General features: G+C 34.2%; 2 protein-coding genes across 2 annotated transcripts; one reads left to right on the forward strand and one right to left on the reverse strand.

The window, feature by feature from the left end:
* Positions 1–3,806: 3,806 nt before the first annotated feature.
* LOC132548983 (peptidyl-prolyl cis-trans isomerase FKBP8-like) lies at positions 3,807–16,060 on the reverse strand. The gene is made up of 11 exons (XM_060212884.1): positions 15,995–16,060; positions 11,394–12,031; positions 10,779–10,923; positions 10,309–10,396; positions 9,834–9,944; positions 9,501–9,575; positions 9,079–9,196; positions 8,631–8,720; positions 8,392–8,469; positions 7,493–7,636; positions 3,807–6,825 (listed from the first exon to the last, which is right to left on the reverse strand). Coding segments are annotated over exons 1-11 (1,584 nt in total). The 5' UTR covers positions 15,996–16,060; the 3' UTR covers positions 3,807–6,729.
* A 1,467-nt stretch (positions 16,061–17,527) lies between these two features.
* LOC132549009 (U11/U12 small nuclear ribonucleoprotein 35 kDa protein-like) lies at positions 17,528–20,172 on the forward strand. Its single transcript, XM_060212919.1, has 2 exons — positions 17,528–17,564; positions 19,069–20,172. Exon 2 carries the CDS (start codon positions 19,074–19,076, stop codon positions 20,022–20,024), a length of 951 nt encoding a protein of 316 aa, XP_060068902.1. The 5' UTR covers positions 17,528–17,564; positions 19,069–19,073; the 3' UTR covers positions 20,025–20,172.
* Positions 20,173–21,294: the final 1,122 nt, after the last annotated feature.

The raw sequence follows: 21,294 nt of genomic DNA on the forward strand, positions 1-21,294 counted from the left end.
AAGGCAGCTGAGAATGGGTTAAGTGACGTCACATTCCTTTTGCATGACGTCATTTCCCGCCAAGGAATGTATGCCTGAACGGACGTCGTAATACATTTCCATGTTCGATGTTCCACAGCATGTTCGATTTTCGTAAGATTTCTACTTGGTTCTCCTCAAATAGGTACTTACAGTATAACTTAATGGATCCCAAAGAGTACCACATCATCATACGCAGCACAGTATTGTTCGTTTATAAAGTTATTGATAATAATATACCTTATATCATAGTTTAACTATTGAGAAATTTATACATCACTCCGTGATTACAGATTTACGTGATATTTTGGAGATAGTAGAATTATGAAACAAAAATGTTATTCTGTTGTTATTTTCGCAAACCTAATGAAATAATTTGTCTGCTAGAAAACTCAATATCATGACATCACGCAAAATCTCAAATAGATTATAAAACTGCTCAACCACATTGGGACGGAAATATGTACAAGTGTGATTTTGAATCGATTCATTTCTTTTGGCAGTATTGGCAGGTAAATAAACGTATACATACATATATATATATAAGTTAAAATTGTCCTATCTGAGTCTAAACCCAAAACGCGGCCTTTCAGCGGACGAGAAAAGAAAGGAAAATGAGTAGAGGGGAAATGGTATGAAGCGGTGGAAGAGAGTAGGTACAGAGATGAGGTAGAGAGGGCCGTTGTATATACTACCAGACTTTTTCTTAAACTATAACTTTGAAGACGAACCCTTAATTGTATATCTCACCTTACAGTAACTAAGCACCTCGCAGCATGCGGACCGGTTAAGGATAGAGAGGCAGTGGATCCTAGTCACTATTGCTAATCTAACCCTATCCTCTCGGCATCCTTTTTCACGCTTGCTCTTTTTTTAATGTAACCCTGGTAAAATACTACCCACGATATACCGCTGTGCTAAAACACACTTCTCTTTAGCTCGATCTGTAGAGCGCCAAGACTAGTAGACTAGAGGTCCCGGCTTCGAATCCTGGCCGTGCCATTGAATTAAATAATGACCATTGTTACATGTGTCTTATGTGATAATACAAACAGTCACTTCAGATGGTATTTATTGAATACGAGAACTTGGTGAGATGAAATACACACAATACCATGTTGGACCGAATTGAGTGTGTCGGTTGTTTGGTTCTCAGCAAAAGGACCTTGCTGCAAGTCTTCAGTGCCCTACTGTGTCCTTAGGTATGAGTCTCCATCTGCTACCCGTGCAATGTTTGTATACGTGAGGTTTTGTAGTATACAGGTTAAAGTGTACATTATCGGCAGGGGGCATTCTGCTCGGAACCCCCGGGGGACAACAGCCGCCTTTGCTGTGTGTGTAAACTATTTTAAACAGGTGTAAATATGACGATTGTTCACAAATGAGGAAACCTCATACTCTTGGGGTATCAGTATGCGCAAATTAATGAGAGGATCGGGGGTGTTCCTCCCTGGTAGTCTCCCAAGGTATCCTTGAAATCATACCTGTTACCTGAAGAATATTGCACAATGCTATGGTAATCCGAATAGGAACCCTACTGCGTCCCTTACAGCGCCGTAGGTATGGTCTCCGAGTCTCTAAATCCTGACACCATCGCCTTTGCAATCTAGTGGCATGTCTGATGTTATATTTTGTTGTAGACACCTATAATTTTCAAATATCTAATTATTATGTTGTGAACAATTCCGTTTATCTAGTTAGTACACTATTGGTAGACGTTATTGGAATTATTTTTATATTGTGTCTAATAGAGTTCTATCTTAGTTGTCAAGTGTAAAGTACAGATAAAGCAGACCTGATCGATTGTCTCCACGACGTATCATGTTATTGGCAAGTTCGTGTTTGACAATCCCCCTCACTTTTCCGGGTTGAGATACCCTAACTGACCCTAAAGAGGATGGAAGATCCTTTTAGTCTCACCCTTAGGTTGAGACAATCTACACGTGCTCTTTCACTATCTTTATTCAATTTACGTGCCGTCACTGACCTGAAGTGTTACTACCTTTATGAGTCACGCACATAGGCCTACTTTGCACACCAGTTCGTCTGCTTCTGAAATCTGGTGTTGCCCACAAAACTGGAAATCCTGCGCTGTCATCAAAATTGAAACACATCTAAATCCACCACTTACCATTAATAATAGATATGAAATATCATAAGTGTCATTTTTGTGATGTTTTATTGGCATGTTCACTAGAAGAACGTTTGGTGAAGATTAAATCACAATGCGTGGCATCTATCACACAAAGATCTCATTTGTCAAACATTAACTGTTCGTTACATATCATCATTTAAGTTAGTCAAATATTAGCTACAGCTAATCACATATTAGTCACACAATACCTTGAATAAGTCACACACTAGCCTCACTTGTATCAGTTGGTCACAAACTAGCATCAGAACATTGCTCACCAGCATTTGTCACATACCATAGTAACGTCTGTTACACACTAGCATCATGTTTGTCGCACAATAGTTTCAGTTTGTCACACTAGCATAACTTTGTAAAATGCTAGTTTTGTTACATGCTAGCATTGGCTTGTCATACATTAGGATCAGTTTATCATATGCCGGCATCAACTTGTCATATACTAACATCTGTGAGTCACACGGTAGCATCTGTTTGTCTCTTATCATTTGTAGATCACACGTTAGCATTAATAATTCACATACTAACAGTCTTGTACCAAAACATCAGGTTGGTTACACAGCACTGGTATCTTTCACATAAGCATTAGTTTGTCACTAGCATCAGTTAGTCACATATTAATAGTGTGTCATTAAACAGCATTTGGTCATTCATTAGTACTCATCTTGTAATTCTTTCAGCCTTTCTCTAAGTACTTTTCATACATGGCATCTTTCTCCTCTGAACTTCTGCCAGACATAGCCACTTGTTTAATTGATGACACTGCAAAGTGACTGCATTGATGTACATTTTAAAATATTGTTTAAATTGATATACAGCCACAAGGATATCTTCTCTTACCTGACTTAATATTTATATTAATGAAAGCATGTGCATTTTGCATTAACATACATATTCGGTCAGACTGGCAATCCTATTGTCTCTCAATGGTCATTTAAGCTGTAGTGCAAGAACACCCCAGTTGGTAATTGAGACAGCGATTCTTAAGCATTAGCAGCCAACTACACCTGATTTAACATGCACAGACTTGATATTCGATAATAATTATGGATAGCATTTCTTTCTCTTTCAGTCCCTGATTGCATTTGCCCATGTCACATTTCTGATGTTAAAGTCTTTTCCAGTAAGATATTGATCTCACCATATAATTTTGAAACAATCTTGAGTCTTAAACTGTTTTCAATTTGACTTAGCCAACAAGAGATATTAATCTTAAGTCTTAAACTGTCTTCAATTTGACTTAGCCAACAAGAGATATTAATCTTGAGTCATAAACTGTCTTCAATTTGACTTAGCCAACAAGAGATATTAATCTTAAGTCTTAAACTGTCTTCAATTTGACTTAGCCAACAAGAGATATTAATATTAAGTCTTAAACTGTCTTCAGTTTTGACTTAGCCAACAAGAGATATTAATCTTAAGTCTTAAACTGTCTTCAGTTTTGACTTAGCCAACAAGAGATATTAATCTTAAGTCTTAAACTGTCTTCAGTTTTGACTTGGCCAACAAGAGATATTAATCTTAAGTCTTAAACTGTCTTCAGTTTTGACTTGGCCAACAAGAGATATTTATATATATAAATACCTTATTTGCCACTTATTACTGGGCACTTCATCCAAGTAAAACAAAACAACAACTGTTCATAGACATGATATATATTTAGTTCATCTTTAAACAGCACATCACAGATATTCACTATCACATAACAAAGTGCAATTTTTCCTCTCGGTGTTGTTCGTATCTCGCTGACATTTAAACCCAAGTCAATTCTACACAATCACTCTGATAAATGGTATATAAATGATAAATTTGTTTGGAATGCGATGGGAATATTATTTTGAAACTGATTAAATGTTGTTTTTGTAACCTTATAACAGTTTGATTAACACATTTATGAAATATAAAACAATTCTGAACTCAATACGAAGGTTTCACCTACAGTAATGTGCCTCTAGCTCTGTAAACAGAGATAGAAACCATTCTGTTAAACTGTTTACTGTTTAAGGTGCAAGAAAATTCACACCAAGACCACATTGAATTTTGTATAAAAATCTTCTACACATTTAAGAACACATGAAGCCTTTTATACTATGGGTATATATTTTGACACTGTGTGATGTTCAGTTTTACAACAGTAGCAGTAAATCTTGGACTTTTCACAGAAAGTGAATGAAGAGATTCATTTATGATAAAGTGATGAATCTATTACAAGTAACACAAACAAGTACATGATCTGTACATACGATACACATACATGACTTTAAAAAGTCTCAAAAAATCAAAGCAGCCTTCGTGCGAGAGAATCAGGCCAAGGCATTTTTCCTTGTTACATCTATTCATATGTTCTTCTTCAACCACTTTGGCACAAGTTAAATACACATAAAAACATCAATGCAATGAAGTTTGAGGTTATGTTCCCTCCTTTAATCATGATTCACCTCCAAACTTACAGAAAAATCTAATGTTGCCTTTTTTCAATATGTATGGCACTATCCCTTGATAATCAAATTATGCTGTCCCTAAAAGATACATGGAAGATAGCTTTACTTGACTAGAAGTACACCAATTATTTAAATGAACTACAAGTCTTATCTTTATTTAAAAAACCCACATTAACTAGTTTTTTTCTACTATTTAAAATTTGAAGCATGACCATAGTGGAATGCAAATAATCTTCTGCTGGCAAAATGGATTTCATCAATTTAGGACACATTGAAGGTAGTTACTTAAATCTTAATAACCATAGGATTAATTTCAAAGAAAATTATATCTGACCTACTGTTTCACAAATTATTTTAAAATGTTATTTTCAGCTCGAAAAATGAGTACCTTTTTGATTAGGTTTACAATGTGAGTGTATAGAAACCCTTTTGATGGTCTAAATACTCCAGGGGTTTATAAGTGTGCCATTAATGGTTTTTGGATGGGATAAAATACTGGCAGTAGGGGTAAATTGGATCTCCAATGTACTGCAATATTCATTCCATATTTCATTTGACAGACTTGCTATCTAAGAAAAAGAATACTCTTGTGATTCTTTTCCCCAGACAGTGAAGTCACCAAACAAACAGGTAGCTGTTCGATAATGAACCTGGTATGAGCGTGGAAATATCTGCGTCCAATCAAACTCGGCAGGTCATTTACACAAAACTTCAAGGTATTTGTTTTGATGTGCTCTGGAATAATTACACATTATGAATTTCTCATGTATAATTGGAGAGTATATGTTTTGCGCACAACCCAATGAATCCCCGAAAAATTACCAACAACCAGTGAAATCACATACCGATAACATAATATTGAAATAAGCTAGTCTCCTGCCGTAAAAATATGTTATCAAACTGGCAATTCATCATCCTCTAATATCCATACTGACAACCCTCGTAATATTTTGAAAGTGGGATCCGCCTTTTGTCAATAAAACCTCGGTGCCAGTACAATTAATGCAGACACAGTACAGTACACAACAACACACCAACTAGCGTCAAGTCAAGGCAGAATGATCTGGTAACATCCAAGTAAACACATCTGTCTGTGATAAATAAGAGATTCCCGCCACACCCTAATATTCCTCGACACGTTTGATGTGGGGCATTGTGTATCATAAAACATCCACATAGGCGTACCAACTGTGAGGTCTTTATGACTATAGCAGAAACATGACCTTCAAAATGGCAACAAAGGCACAGTCAATTAGGTCTTTAAAGGAGATTAAATTAAACCGATAACTAATTTCCGTAACAGGCATGCCAACCCATCTCATATCATATCATCAACATATTGCTTCACCAAAAGCAGTTTTTTTCCAGATCATGTCCATCAGATCAGCTGCAAAAACACACACACAATTATTAGGTACTCATCAATATATGTAACAGCCATCCAGAGCTCTCCCAACAATTTCCTTGGTTGGAAATTCCCTAGTGAATTGTCTTGTCCACAGTCTTTCCTTCTCTCCCTGGCTGATATGAAAATGCCAATACAGGTAGAAATGAATATAGTACGACTCTACGCCCTCCTGCAAATACTGTCTCCCTCTGCAACCAGTTTGCATTTCCTCCAACCATTTTATCAATTTTTGAAAAATAAATTATTTTCCCTGGAGCTTATGTAATATAATATTAACTTTTCTTAAAATCAAAAGGGGTAGTTTTATATCATTGTAGAAAAATGGAAAATATCAATTAATAAAGCGTGTTCATGTCTCTGATGGTAGAAAACTTGGCACAAATTAAATCTTTACTCCTTTATAGTTTTGATCTTGATACGCTTATAAATTTTTGTTATGACATGAACAACAATCAACCAAATCAACACAACTGAAACAAACTCAGAAAGGTCTCAAAACAGGGATAATTTGGAATCTTGTAATAACACAGTACCTTCAATGTGACCCTAAATCAAACTATCTTAAATGTATAATGATATTGAACTTAAAAACACACTGATCTAAATTATCTTAAAACTGTGATATAAAGCAATAACTGAAGAAAAAGTTAAAGAATCAAGAATTATGTACCATCCCCACCCCCTACCCTCTCCTGATATCACAGTTTGTGTATTTAGTGCTGGAAGTATTTGAAAGCTGCAGTAACTCCCACTGCCACTAAGGCCATACCAACACCTCCTAAGGCCCATTTCCATGATGGAGCAAAAACCTGAAAAATCAAAACAAACCCAATTAAGGTCAATGATGAAATTTGTTATACTTCTTACTTCTATAATTGTTATTTTCTTGTATGAAATTACTTCCTCCACTTTATTTGAATCTACTGGTTTTACCAGAACATGATTACTTTTTAGTAAATATTCAGTATGTTCATCATCACATATGGATTATTTTGGGAAGCCTAGACAATTTTTAGGTGTCTACATCTAGAAGTCAAAATACTGATAACCATTTTCTTCATTTTTGTTTTCTTTTGAATTATTTGACAGTCAGTCAGAAACAAATACTACAACAAAAAACAATCAATTAGGCTGTTACCAGTCACCATATTTTATCTTTTAAAGTTTTAAGCGTTATGTAAGGTCACTGGCAATGATGTGGTGTTACTATGTAATTAATCAGTCTCACAATATGTAAGTTTGTCGTACAATTTTTTTAAAAAAAAAAGAGACAATTAAAAAGCAATTTCTTTCCTGATGTATATATTTGAATTAAAAAGTAAAGAGATGACCACTTTCCGTTTTGACAGTGATCTGAAATTTCAGTTTCTGCAATAATCAAGACATCAATTTGTATCATTTGTTTTCGTTTTTATACTGAATGTACTACTCGTTTCCTTTTCCCAGATCACTTGATGTGTAACATACAAAACTTACAGAGGTGGGTTTCTTTTCTACTTTAGGAGTGGCAGGTTTTTGTAGTCCAAACATTTTCTTATACATCTTCTTCTCTTTCTCTGTTTCCTTCACAGATTTCTTTATGTAGGTCTGCATCAGTGCTTGGTTCTGAGATTGGAATTTCTGAAATATAAACAGCAAAATATTAAGTTCTATAGTCATTGAATAATCATCCGAGTGTGTTTATTTGATAATATGAATCCAATAAGAGCTACAGATAAAGTGCTTTCATATTCTTGGCTGACACATAAACCGAGTGCTGGCCATTGTGATGTAAGGATTCATCACACAGGTTGCATTCATATTGACAATAAATGTAATCTATCAGTAGTTATGTTTACCTTTCAGATTATCTCTGACTTCATTGTTTTCAATATCCTCATTTAATGGATATGATGCATTGCTAAGATGGATTACCCGAGTTGACATACAAATTGTCAAAGGCAACAATAATAGACAAAACACTCACTAAATGAATGCAATATAATGTAATATAGGTCAACATAGTGCCAAAATAAAATCATGTACAGCATAAACATTGAATGGGAGACTACATTGGGAAATGCAAAGTTCTCCTACAGAAATACATAGAGCAAACATTTTCCTAGTCATTTGTCTGATAAAGCTGAGGGAGTAAAAACAAGTACAGGTATATGTAGCGGTAATGTCTGTAAAATTATTAGCACTGATCTACATACCACTTCTTTAACAATGCCATCTCATCAAATATAACTAAAACATAGAATGTGGCCTCAAAAAACACAGGACTTCAACACAATCTTGGACAGTCGACAACCAAATAATCATAAAAAAAAACCTTTATTTTCTTCATTTTCTATTTCACTTGATGACGTGTTGAAAGTTGAACACAACTTTACCTTATCCTTCTTATTAAGTTTTTCACATCTCCTCAGAATTTCTATGGCTTTCTTTGTGTCTCCAGATTCACCAAGAGCCTAAAAATATAAGAAAGTGATAAAAATTCTGCACACATTATGTTATCAACATTAAGAGTTGATTTTCTACCATATATTGATATTGGACAATGTAGTATGAAAGCATTCAATAAACAACAAAGCTTTGTCAGGCTAATTTTACTAGGAGATGTTAGATTTACCTTGCCAAGACGGCTGAGAGCTTTCCAGTTGTCTGGCTGTACATTCAAGACTTCGTTAGCTGATTTAATTGCAGCTTCATGATGGCCAAGCTGTCAAAGAGGATTTCAACATTTCATAAATAATTGTTGTTGATACAGAACTCTGGAGATGTTCCACACTATATTATGATATATTTTACACTATCTTGTTATATCAGATGTGTTATTAGCAGAAGATTCTCTCAAAATATTTTATTGTATATTATTGTTTCCGATGTGTTAAGATTTTTTCAAGACACTTTGCATTATCACTCTGTATCAGATGTGTTAGATTCTCTAGAGATATTTTACACCTCCTCATATCAGATGTTTTACACTATCTGGGGATACACTATCTTGTTGTATCAGATGTTGAACTTTCTCATTTGATCTGCAGCTACAAAACAATCTGAATTAAAAAACCTCTTACCATCATCTGGCATATACACATGTTGTTGTAGCATTTGACGCGACAGTCCAGAAACTCTTGTAGTTTCTCTGGTGCTTCTGTGAAGGATCCAGATTGGGGGTCCAAGATGTGAAGAGCCCTAAAAATGAAAAGAAAGAACAAGATGTATCTCAAGATCTAGAGCCCTGCACATTTTAATTAAAACCTTATTGTTTAATTCTGAAGCATCTTCAGACTAACAATTCAATTTTGTGCTTTCATTGTTACAGTGTATTACTATGGATTTTTATCTTCTAATTTTACAGTTTCCAATTTTTGTTTTATGCCAAAGCCATATTCTAATTTAGGATGAATTGTTTTTGGTGACACATAAAAAACACATGTCATCGTATCTTAACATTCTCCATACAATATTATATATCAATTAATGTCTGTGTACATACCGACTGTAGACCTCAATAGCTGTTGGATAATCTTTCCATGAATACAGCTGATTTCCTCTCACTCGTTTCTTTTCTCTATCAAACATAAAATACAAGACAAATACTTACTTAGTTTAGCATAGCATTATACATAATTTTTCATAAGCCTGCCATTATGGCTAACATCACAATGTTTTCTATAAATCTATTAGGTGTAATTTGATCGTGGATAGATGTAATCTTTACTGAAACTTCAGACAGGGACATAAGGCTGTGGCTACTATATTTCATACAAAAAACGAGTCATACAATTAATTCAGAAAATTTTCAGGTGAATGACAAAAATAAACAAACCCCAAGGCCAGACGCTGGTCTACTGAGAGCTTCTGTCTGTCAACACCTGGGAAAACTTGAGCGAGTTCCACAGTCAAAACCAAGGAGGAATTGGCTGGAATATCTGGGTCCCTGGAAACCAAATGGAATAAGAACATGACACTTGCGACCATTGAGTATTTATCATTTATAAACTATGAATATGGCAAATTATAAGCTACATAAGAAAAGTAGATGGCTTTAGATATTAAAAAAACATTTTCTTTCAAATTCAAACACCTTACTTCCTTGACTGTTGATCACCAAAATCTGTTTAAATCAAGTGTAGACTTTGGTAGAATGTTACTATGGTATGAATATGAACTAAATTTGTGCATGGATGGCTGTAAAAGTAATTACTATATATCCCCCTCTTATATAAGTGGGTTGTATGATTTAAGAAATCCTTTTTACTCTGAATTTCAACATAACTGTATGTCAGCTACACCTGACTTACCTTCCTCTTTCTCCATAGGCATATTTGGCATCTGTGCGAAAGACACTGATCTCTCCAATGTACATGAATTTGATTCCAACATCAAGGGCTGCAAGAAAAATAGCATAAGACTCAACAAATACAATTTGATACTTATAGTTGTTTTTATCCTTTGTAATTAAGGATCAATTCCTCATGAGCATAAGTTCGAGCAATATGGTGTGACAGAATTAAAAAAAATAGAGGAAAGGTTAATGGTAATATTATATATATGTCTGATGACATAAATATATGTCCTCAGAAGAAAAGTTTTCCATATCAGAGTGCCCTGGATTGCATGTGACAGGCCATCTGCTTACATGTTCAGTGAGATTAGCTAACAGTTACTACATAGGTTCCACTTCAAAATGGCTCTCCACCACCTAAAACATTACCCTGGATGTTAAAACGGCAACAAAAAAATTAAACAAACAATCCATGTGATTACTTACCAAGCATCACTTCGTGTTCTCCGAGGAAGAAGCTGAATTTCTCCATTTGATCTACAAGTGTGCCATCAGCCAATTTGACTTCAATGTTGATGGTGCATGTATCGCCATCATTGGGACGTTCATCAGAGCTACCTTTACGGATCACCTGAAAAGGAAGCAAATATTAAAAGTGAGCCAGTGGCTTGATAATTAGAGTAAGTTAGCTAGTGGGCTGATAACTGGTGTATTACTGTCAGTGAGCTGATGAGAGTAAGGCATTGACTGAGATTTACATAATTGTACTATAGTCAAGTCTTCATTTTAGTAATACATACTTGTATATTCCCTGAAGGTCCAGGTAAATTTACCTTGTACCTGGTTAAGTATACATGTGATCTGAGCAGAAGACATTTAGTCCATCATTTCCCTGTTTTCTTTATAATGAAATATTATAGTGTCTTGACAAAGGAATGGATTGCCTCCAAATATGACAGTCTCTCTTGTCTACACTGACATTACAGTATTTCTTTGTAGCCGACAGGTTATATCGATTTTGAACCTAGTTTATTATATAAACTCTCATAAATTATGGAATATGACACATTACCATATAAAATATAAAACATGATTACCCACCTTCTTTACAAGGAGTCCATTTCCGAAGATGTCAATTTCCTTCTCCTTTTCTAATTCTGCCCTCACAGAGGCTGCATCATTCTGTTCCTCAGCCTTGTTTGATCTGCTTGCTGATGCTTCCTCAGAGCTTTGTGTTTGAGATGGGCTTGCTGATGCTTCCTCAGAACCTTGTGTTACAGAAGGGCTTGCTGATGCTTCCTCAGAGCCATGTGTGTCAGATGTGCCTGCTGATGCTTCCTCAGGATGCTGTGTGTCTGCAGCACTTGCTGCCTGTGCTGTTGCTGCTGCAGTAGCCTCTCCTGGTTGATGTGTTTCAGTTGCCTTAGCAACATGAGCAGATGGAGCCTCTGCAGAGGTAGGTGCCCTCTGGGCACTATCTGGTTCAAAGGAAGTATTGTCTTTGGTAGCACCTAATTCTTTCTGTGTTAACTCACTGTCTGTATCACATTTAGACTTCGCATATTCATCAGATGCCTGGCATTTCACTTCACCATCACCAGAAGTGTTCATGTGAAAGCCATTGCTAAGAGCTGTTGCCTGCAGCTCCACGTTTTGAGCCTGGCCTTCTGCAGGCGTAGGTTCAGGGGTTCTATGAACCTCCTGTGGCACTGAAACTGCTTCCGTTTCAGACTTGGACACTGTAAAAAAAAAAAAAAGAAAAACATTTATTTCACTGAATTCTTGTACAAGACAAGTACAAAATGCTGTCCTTAGAATTCCATGTAGCAATGTTGAGTATTTCTGGTTGATATATTGGAGATTCAGCAAACAGCAGACAGGGTTGTTAGAATTTACCGATAAAACAGTTATATCCCATAGATCCAGCAATAACAAATGTTGGCACGTATGTAAACACTGTACTACCTGGCTTTTAAAATTGTAGCTCTTGATAAAGATACCATTGTTATATATTTTTTCTCACCAGCATGGATGTAATGTACATGAGGTCTGCCCTAATATAGTCTATGAAGATAATGTCAGAACAAAGGGGCAGGTCAAAAGGAAAAACTGCTGTTTTGTTTTAATCATAGTTTGATTTTTGTTTGCACAAATAACATTTTAAAGTAATTAAACATAACCTTAATGAACTAGATCTACCACAAATAAGGATATCAGTTTAGTTCAAGTACACTGTATTTTCAAAATCTGCAAAGCAATATCACAGCAAAATATGTCAAGAAGTATCTCATTATCTAGGTTCAAATCACACTTTTCCTCGACCTTTCGTATTTTCAGTAAGTGCAGTTTCATATAAAATCAGAGAATAATAATGTACAGGTGTATGACTGACAATACCATTAATGTAGCAAGGGAAATGAGACCATTGTTACAAGAGCAGATGACTCCTCTGGTTTATAATACAGACTGAAGCTAACAGGTAAAATATTATTGTTGATCGTTTATTGAAGCTTATCAAGAAGTTCCTCAAGTTAAGGTGTATGAGCACAAATAAAATTATACCCATGGAAGGATATACTTATTATACTAATTTAAATAGAAAAAAAAATTATACTTAATAAAACCTTTCGGTTAGAGACAGCAGTTAGCATAAAATATTGTATATGTAATAGCAATACATCTGAATATGAATCCTAGATTATCAATGATTTTAACAGACCTTATAATTTATGCTGTGCATAATAGGTAATACATGTACTTTTAAATGAATTTTTAAAATTTTCTAAAGGCAATATTTTCAATACAAATATTTACTACACCGTAAATTCTAAGTGTAAATGTGTTGTGTTTTTAAATGGTTCTGCATGAAAAATTAAAAACAACAATGAGCTTGTAAATATTGATTTTTGATCAGCTACAGCACTAATAAACAAGCTTTCATCAGAAACGAAACTGGTTGCTAATTCAACATGTACTGTTCTGCTGTAAAATCTGGTCATCACTACAAATTCCAACTGTGAACATTCACACTTGTTGTATAATCATAATCCCCTACACTCATCTCGCAGGTGTTGGGTGTTGCCTGGTTGAAACACAGGCAATACTTACACCCTACACCTGGGTGAACACCACAACACCTGATACATACTGTAAGTATAATTGAATGTAAGCATGTACACTTTATCAAATCACATTAAATAAATACATTTGTTTTCAATTTTTCTAACATTTCTCTTCATAAAAACAGTATGTTGCAAATTAAAATATATCTAGCTTAGCACAAGCAAAATAATGCAATAACTGATTGGAAAACTCATTGGTAATAGCAATAGCACAGACCAGGTACATGTATAAGTTTCATATTTGAGCTTGGAAAATGTTTGCATATACTTGAGAAGATAAAATTTAGGTGGTCTATTTTCATGAAAGCATAATTGCAAATAAAATTATTTAAAAGATGCAAAATTTCCCTTTAAAAATAATACATAATATACTTGATCATTTTGACATTTATTGTCAACATTATCACACATGTACCCACTCTGATTTTGAGGTACCTCTAGATATATATATATGTGCAATGCACCTAAAGGACCATTTTAAAGAGTTACAAAAATTAATTCACATTCTGCTGTTTTACTATTGAAATGAAAAACAAATTTATCTGCAAAATTTGTCATTTTGATGCAAGCAATCGTATTCATTTTTGAAAAAAGAGGATTATACCAAGGAATGATTTCTGACAGAAACTGTTTCTTTGTAACATTCAGCCATCACAATTCTTCAAATTTGTTAGTTAGCACCTGTATTGATTAGAATGCCCCCTGCTGTAAATGATAATATTTTCATTGTCACAGTTTCCTTCATGTGATGTGACTGATAATTAGAGGGTTGTTATAATGGTTTAGACCATGCCACTCACTATACCCACATGTCGGAATGTCCTTGGTATGAACAACAGATGCTGCATGGCAAAATATCATTTGTTTTATGAGAGGTACTTTGTCAGAATACAGAATCAAGGACGTCAACAACCAAAACCCATGGAATTATGTGGAATTTAAGCTAACTTGGCATTTTCTGAATTTTAAAGGAAAATTGGTGATCTTCTGATTGTGGTGCTAGTGCACAGGACAGTTTCCTAAGATATGCCACATAGAGTGGTGTCAGAATGCACTTTGATAAATCATGTTGAATAAATTTTATTTGAAGTTAGTGCAAAAATTAAATAGTTAAAACTCCAGAACACTTGCCAGATGACCTTCAAGTTATATAATTACCAATGTAACAAACATCTAGCTAAAGATGTAATAAGGATATAAATAAAGATCTATATACATAATAAATAAAAGCATTTTAAGACATATCATTGGGACAACTCTGAAAACAAGAAAACATAAAAAATAGTTGTTAATGTTCAATGATCTCTTCATTAAACATACTGGCGTCGGTTGGATAAGTATATTTAAGTTACCTTGAATGGGATTATGACGATCATCCTTAGTCATTAAATATTAATTAAAATCATAACAACAAAGTGACATATATATATATATATATATATATATATATATTTGTTCTTTTAGTTAAGTTTAGATTTTTTTTTCAACTTGATACTTCACTTTATTGAGGCACTCTGACAGCATGAAAATATCTATATAAGTTAAAAGTAATGAAAAAACTCCAAATTCCAAGCATCCATAACAAAATATCTCCTCTTGCAAAACAATTGAAATTACCTTTTTAACCCTAAGTTTACATATGATTATGTATTTTACAAGCTTTCATCAAAATAATTCCTTAGATTGTCAAACAAATAGAAGTGGTCTTGGATGTTGTTATCAAATTTACTATGCCTTCTTTCATGTATGTATATTGAATGTTGTATAGTTGGAATTGTAGTACAGTGTGCATGTATATCAATTCAGTATGTCTTATGTTTTATGTGTGCAAAAGTGAATATTGATTGGATGTATTAGTTCATGTAGGATGTTTGTCTGCAAAAATGTATTACCATTTCTCATATGTCAAATCTAACAATAACTGAATAATAATGCTATGATATATGTGTTCTATGCATAATAGATCAAATGGTAATATAGTTAAAAAGTTTGAGATCTATTATAATCTTAGTTCATTATTTAATAAGTCATATTTGGTTTGTAATCATGTATATTTACAACCAGAAATTGAGAACCTTAATGTAAGATTTGCCTGCTATCTAATCACATTCTATACAATATATTTATAAAATAAAATTGTTGAAATTACAATTTAACAACTCATTACTACATGTAACATGCGTTTACAACTTCTACGATGTGTTAATATTCGGTAATTAAAAAGCCGCAAGTTAGAGCAAATAATCCAGCTCTCCTTTGATGAAGACAAATTATGATGCAACACTCTCCCCCTAAGAAAATGGTCTGGTCTATGTACTTTGAAATATAATACCATTAATATATGCCATAACAATAAAAAAACATCGTAAGCAACAACACTTAGGAATATAGCGTTGAATATCATCATGAATATTGGAATTGTTTCTGATGCTGAATTTGGTCTAAGCTTCCATCACGATTCGTCCATCACAGGACGTTTGCTGTAAATTTTAGAACATATATAAAGTCATTTACAACCTATAGAGCTGAAATAAAAGCGAAAATTAATCAATAAATGAAATAATGGCTTATTCGACTTACTTTCTTTTCGCAAAAACGCTGGTTTTCCAGAAAATTTTCTCGGTTTGACTTTCTATGTCAGAGCGATCGATCTCCTTGGAGCATGAGTGTCGTAAACCGGGCAACAATTATCCTCTGTCTCGGTCAATCAGCCGCTTGATCAACACGTGCCGTGTGCAGACTTAAAGCGTAGGATTGAGCAAGATAATTGTCACTTGATAACGACATAGTTACGTATAATTTTAATTGTGATTTTATCAATAGTATACAGAATAGATATCTAATATATTAGACTTTGAAAAAAAGGAACATAACTGCTTTGATTTTGATTACTGTTAAATATCTATGTCGCAAAATATATAGTAGTGGACCCTTTCGTTTATGCAGTTGTAACGGACCAACCGGTAAACCAATAAACGGATTTTTCCGGTTCGTTTTCGTTCCGGAACGTTATCAGAGGCTAATTTCTGGCACACTTCAACTGAAGGCTCCAGGCGGAACCAAGATGACGGCTCTGGTTGGAAAGTAAACAAATGCAGCTGGAACTTCGCAGAAATTGACAATAATAATTTCTACATATATGCTAACATCCGTACAAAGAAAGAATAGATTCCAGGTGTATATTGGTGTATATGATGGAAAACAGCCAAGTCTGGCGCCTTTTAATTAATATCATGACATTATTTCGCGAGTTTGAATAGCAACAAAACACATTTCAGGCAAAATAAGTATTTATCTTCATATGTTCAGCATGCATTACATACCGAAGTCCGAGTTTCAAGTCAATATTTTGATGATAAAATCTACTACGTTCATCTTGCATATTAAATTATTTAAAAAACAGAGACGTATATATCATATGTGATATATACGTCTCTGTTTCAAACATGGATAAAAAAACCCACTGTAATACACAAGTTTCTGATATCCAAGTGAAATATTTATGGTAACTGAATTCTATACTCATTCGATTAACAAATAATTTAACAATAACATGACGAAAAAATTCCTCAAAATATGTGTACAATATGCGTTGATTTGTCTTGATATTTAGATAATTAGTGGATATTTAGATAATAATAATAATAAAAAAAGCAAAATGATATGTAGCTGAATCAGAATATAAATACTTATGTTTTAGTCTTATCTAAAATTGATCTTATTAGATTTCCTCACCTTGTATTGACTTTGCAGGAGAGCTTACAATGTAGAACTTGAATAGTCTGTCAATGAATATTATTATTTGTTGAAAATATGTAAAATCGGCATTAGATTTAAGAGTCTTTTTGTTCTAATCAAAACGATGCTGTAACCAAGTCATTGTTATTGTCGATGTCCGAAAACAATGTATCAGAAACTAGAAATCTTTCAAAATACAAATGTTCAAACTGAAGTGTCTGGTAAAGTTTGTCATTCGTCGCCATATTGGAACGAAAACGCGGTTCGAGCCTGTTCTTTATTTGGAACGAAACCGTACCACCTGCTTACCGTTACGACCGGATAAAGGAAAGCGGCCCTGCGTTTCTGATAAAGAACTTCCGTTTAGGTAATGAAGTAGTAACTCCGGAGCAGACGACTCAACTCAACAACGGTAATTTTTGTAAGATTTTTACGAGTGAGTCTAGAACACCATTTCCAAAATTTTGATGAGTCCAAGTGCTAAGAGTTATAGTGGGTCCTCAAAAATTTTAGTGAGTCCCACAGGAAAACCACGAGTCCAGCACTCAAATAACTGAGTCACAAAAGTCCACTAATCCTTTCTCGGACGAGGGACATCGTCAAACGTCCGATATAAGTGAGTCCAAAGGAGGACTCCCAGAAGGGATTAAAAGATTCACTATTATAGTATTCAATATACAGGTAATTCCGTACGTTTTCGACGGACATTCGATATGTTTTTACAAAGTCAATCAATCGCTTAGGGGGTAAAATTCCACATCCAGACATCTATAAAGCTTACAAACACTTCTACAGTAAAGCATAAGCACGGTCTACCAGTACTTACTCTCTATTCCAGTTTGAAACCAGATGATTGAGAACATGGCACAGAATGCCCAGCAAAGTGCTTATTTGTAACACCAGAGACGTATATATGTGATATATACGTCTCTGGTAACACTGACAAGCTGTCTGAGACTGACATTCTATGATCATTTCTAAGAGCAATCAGATGCTGAAAGCACCGGAATGAAGCTCTGTACCATGTGCGAAACATTTTGTCTACAAATACTTGATGTAACGGAGTAAAATTCTCCTTAAAGTCGAAAGAAATGAAGTAATTTATTTTTAATTTTACAAATGAAAAATACTGACAGCATTTTTGATTTCCCAAATTCAGTTTACATTGTTTTTAATTTTTAATTTTACATGCACAAATGAAATTGGCACTGGTAAGAAATGGCAACCAATATCATGATGTCACAACAAATACAAGCCCACAAAATATCAACATCACAATTATTGAGTGATTGATTACTCCTGTAGCTTGCCAAATTCTCTTCATTTTGAAGTACTAACCAGTTAACTAAACTTTATGTATGTTTTTTTTTCTATAGACTTTCATCAACATAAAGTTTTCTAGGTACTGTCAGACTCAAGAAATAGATAAGATATAAATCAGCATTTGGGACTGCTTCGTTCTTATTTGTAAAAATAAAGGAATAATATAACAAATGCATAAAAATCAGTAAATTTCTTATGGATCCAAGCTGAAGTGCATATGGGCCCTAGGTGTGTTGGCCAGTGAAATATGTCTATTTCAGTGAAGTAGATAGTGTGTATTTCAAAAACATAAAGTATTGCATGCTGAAATAATATCTTTTCAGTGTTTATGTAAGTATTTGTTTTCATATAAATTAGTAAATTTGTTCAGAGATATGCCTGTGAGTTCATAGATGTTCAAGTAAAACCATTATACTCCAGATGCCTTAATCAGGTTGTAAAGTTCTTGGAGGGAAAAATAATCTCAACTGAAATAGCTTTCAGAAGTTTTCAGCAATTAAAATATTGCACTGTCAATTATATAATTACAAGTTAAAAAGACTTGAGTGTAATCTAAATTGCCATGTAAGAAATTTCATTTTCTTTTTTCACAGCAAAGATGGCGTGTGACACGTGGTCACCTATTGCTACAACATATGATCCGCTGAGAGCAGGCAGCATTGATACGACCGACAAGGACCCTCATGATCGAGGCATTGTCAGAGCAATGAATGCTAAATATAAACCTAACAAAGATGTTATAGGAAATCCAGAAAAGACTGTGTTCATTGCTAGACTTAATCCAAAGACTACAGAGGATACGATTGAGTCAAAGTTTTCAAAGTATGGGGATATTGAAAGATTAAGATTGGTGAGAGACTTAGTAACTGGATATTCACGATGTTATGCTTTTGTAGAGTATCAGAGTGAAAAGTCTGCATACAGAGCCAGTAAAGATGCTGATAAAACTGAACTTGAAGGCTGTGAAATTTTTGTAGACTTTGAATGTGAGAGAAAAGTGAAAGGATGGATACCAAGACGTCTGGGTGGTGGACTAGGAGGTAAAAAGGAGTCTGGTCAGCTGAGGTTTGGTGGCAAGGACAGACCCTTCAGAAAACCCCTGGATATTGAAAATAGATTAAGATCTGAATATTCTGCACGAGATAGAACAAGATTCCATAATGATTTCCGTGCAAGATCAGAATATAGACATGATGGAAGACGACAAGATAGATTTGGGAAAGATTCTCCTGACAGGTCCTCCACTGGAAAATACCAGGAAAGGGAAAGACAAAAACATAGGGACAGGGATAGTAGTGATTTTTCTCAGTCTGTGAGGCTAAGTGAGAATAAGCAAAGCTATAGTGATTACAGGGAGAGAAAAGACAGATTAGTGACTGAAAGGTCTAGAGAGGGTAAAGATGGGTACCGACGCATTGATAGGGATTATAGTGACACTAGGGACAGTAATAGGTCACCAGGTTCTCGAGACAGAGAACGTGATAGGGAGTATAGAGCAAGACACAAAAGGAGCAGGTCAAGGAGCAGGTCAAGGAGCAGACACAGATAATACTAGTTACCCCTTACAATACAGCAATTCAAAATGACAAACAGTAAGAAGTTGCAATATTACTATGCAAATTTAATGTGATAACAACATTGTTGTTTACAGATGTATTAGAATATGTTTACAAATAAACTTAAATATATAAATTGTGTTTCTTGTGTTGGACATATTTTCATTTGTTACAATTTATTCTGAAAGATTTTATCACTTAACTTTCTATTTTGTGAAAGGATATTAGAGATATCGATATTTCAAAGTCAATAACTACAGTTGTATTTTTAAAAAAATTCTTCTGAATAAAAGAAACTAGATACCTCTCTATGTTTATGATATTTGTAGACTGACTGTATTCATTACTACAGTGGAGAGATATTGATTTCACATTGTCGTTAAAGGATTAACAGACTTGAAGATTTTTTAGCTCTTGGAAGGTAAAGAGAGAGAGAGAGCTTGTGTTATAGGCTGTAAAGAGTTATCTCCCATAGATTAATGTTCAATAAACATTTCACTGTAGAGAACTGAGCAGGACTAAAAGTTTATTTGATTACTGAAAAAATGGCTTAACAGTATAACTTAACAGTATATTCAATTATAAGTGAAATATTTACATAAAAAGAACATTGCATTTCTTAATGAATGTAAATATTGATTTAAATACATTACCTGAATTACTGGTTTTCTTTGGCATTGATGGAGTGGAAGAATGCAGACGAAAAACTTGTATTAATCATCCAAATAAATATTAAATTAACTTTGGCTATGCATATAACCTGATAAGATATATTGAATAATAAGACCAAACACGATTAACATGATATGGATTGCTGTTTTCATTTGAAACAGGCACTGGCACTTTTTGTATCAGGAAGTAATCAAATTAAGTTATTTGTTTCCAGATATAAGTGCCTCTTCTGGCAGTTTAAACCATTTTCCAGTGCTTTAACAGTGGCCAGAACACGTTCTGTGGGTGAAATTTAGCTGTTATATCACATGTATATTTGATTCCTGCTATTTTATTCCTATAATAACTAGAATATTTCACAGACTGAAACAACTGTCTTTCTAAGCAGTATAACTAAAAAGCTATGCTGAAATAAGGTATTTATTAGATAAGTTAGTTTGAAAATCAGTACTTGATGAAAAAAAATGGGGAAAAAAAAAGAAAAGAAAAATAGTACCTGTCCCTTATGAGCGTAGAACTTATCGGATTGAAATCGCTCATCTACGACAATGCATCAGAACTCTTATGTGTCGAGAGATAATAAAGTACCAA

The sequence above is a fragment of the Ylistrum balloti genome, unplaced genomic scaffold (assembly GCF_031769215.1).
Source record: "Ylistrum balloti isolate Yb309-2 unplaced genomic scaffold, AGI_CSIRO_Ybal_v1 Utg370038, whole genome shotgun sequence".
Classification (NCBI taxonomy): domain Eukaryota; kingdom Metazoa; phylum Mollusca; class Bivalvia; order Pectinida; family Pectinidae; genus Ylistrum; species Ylistrum balloti.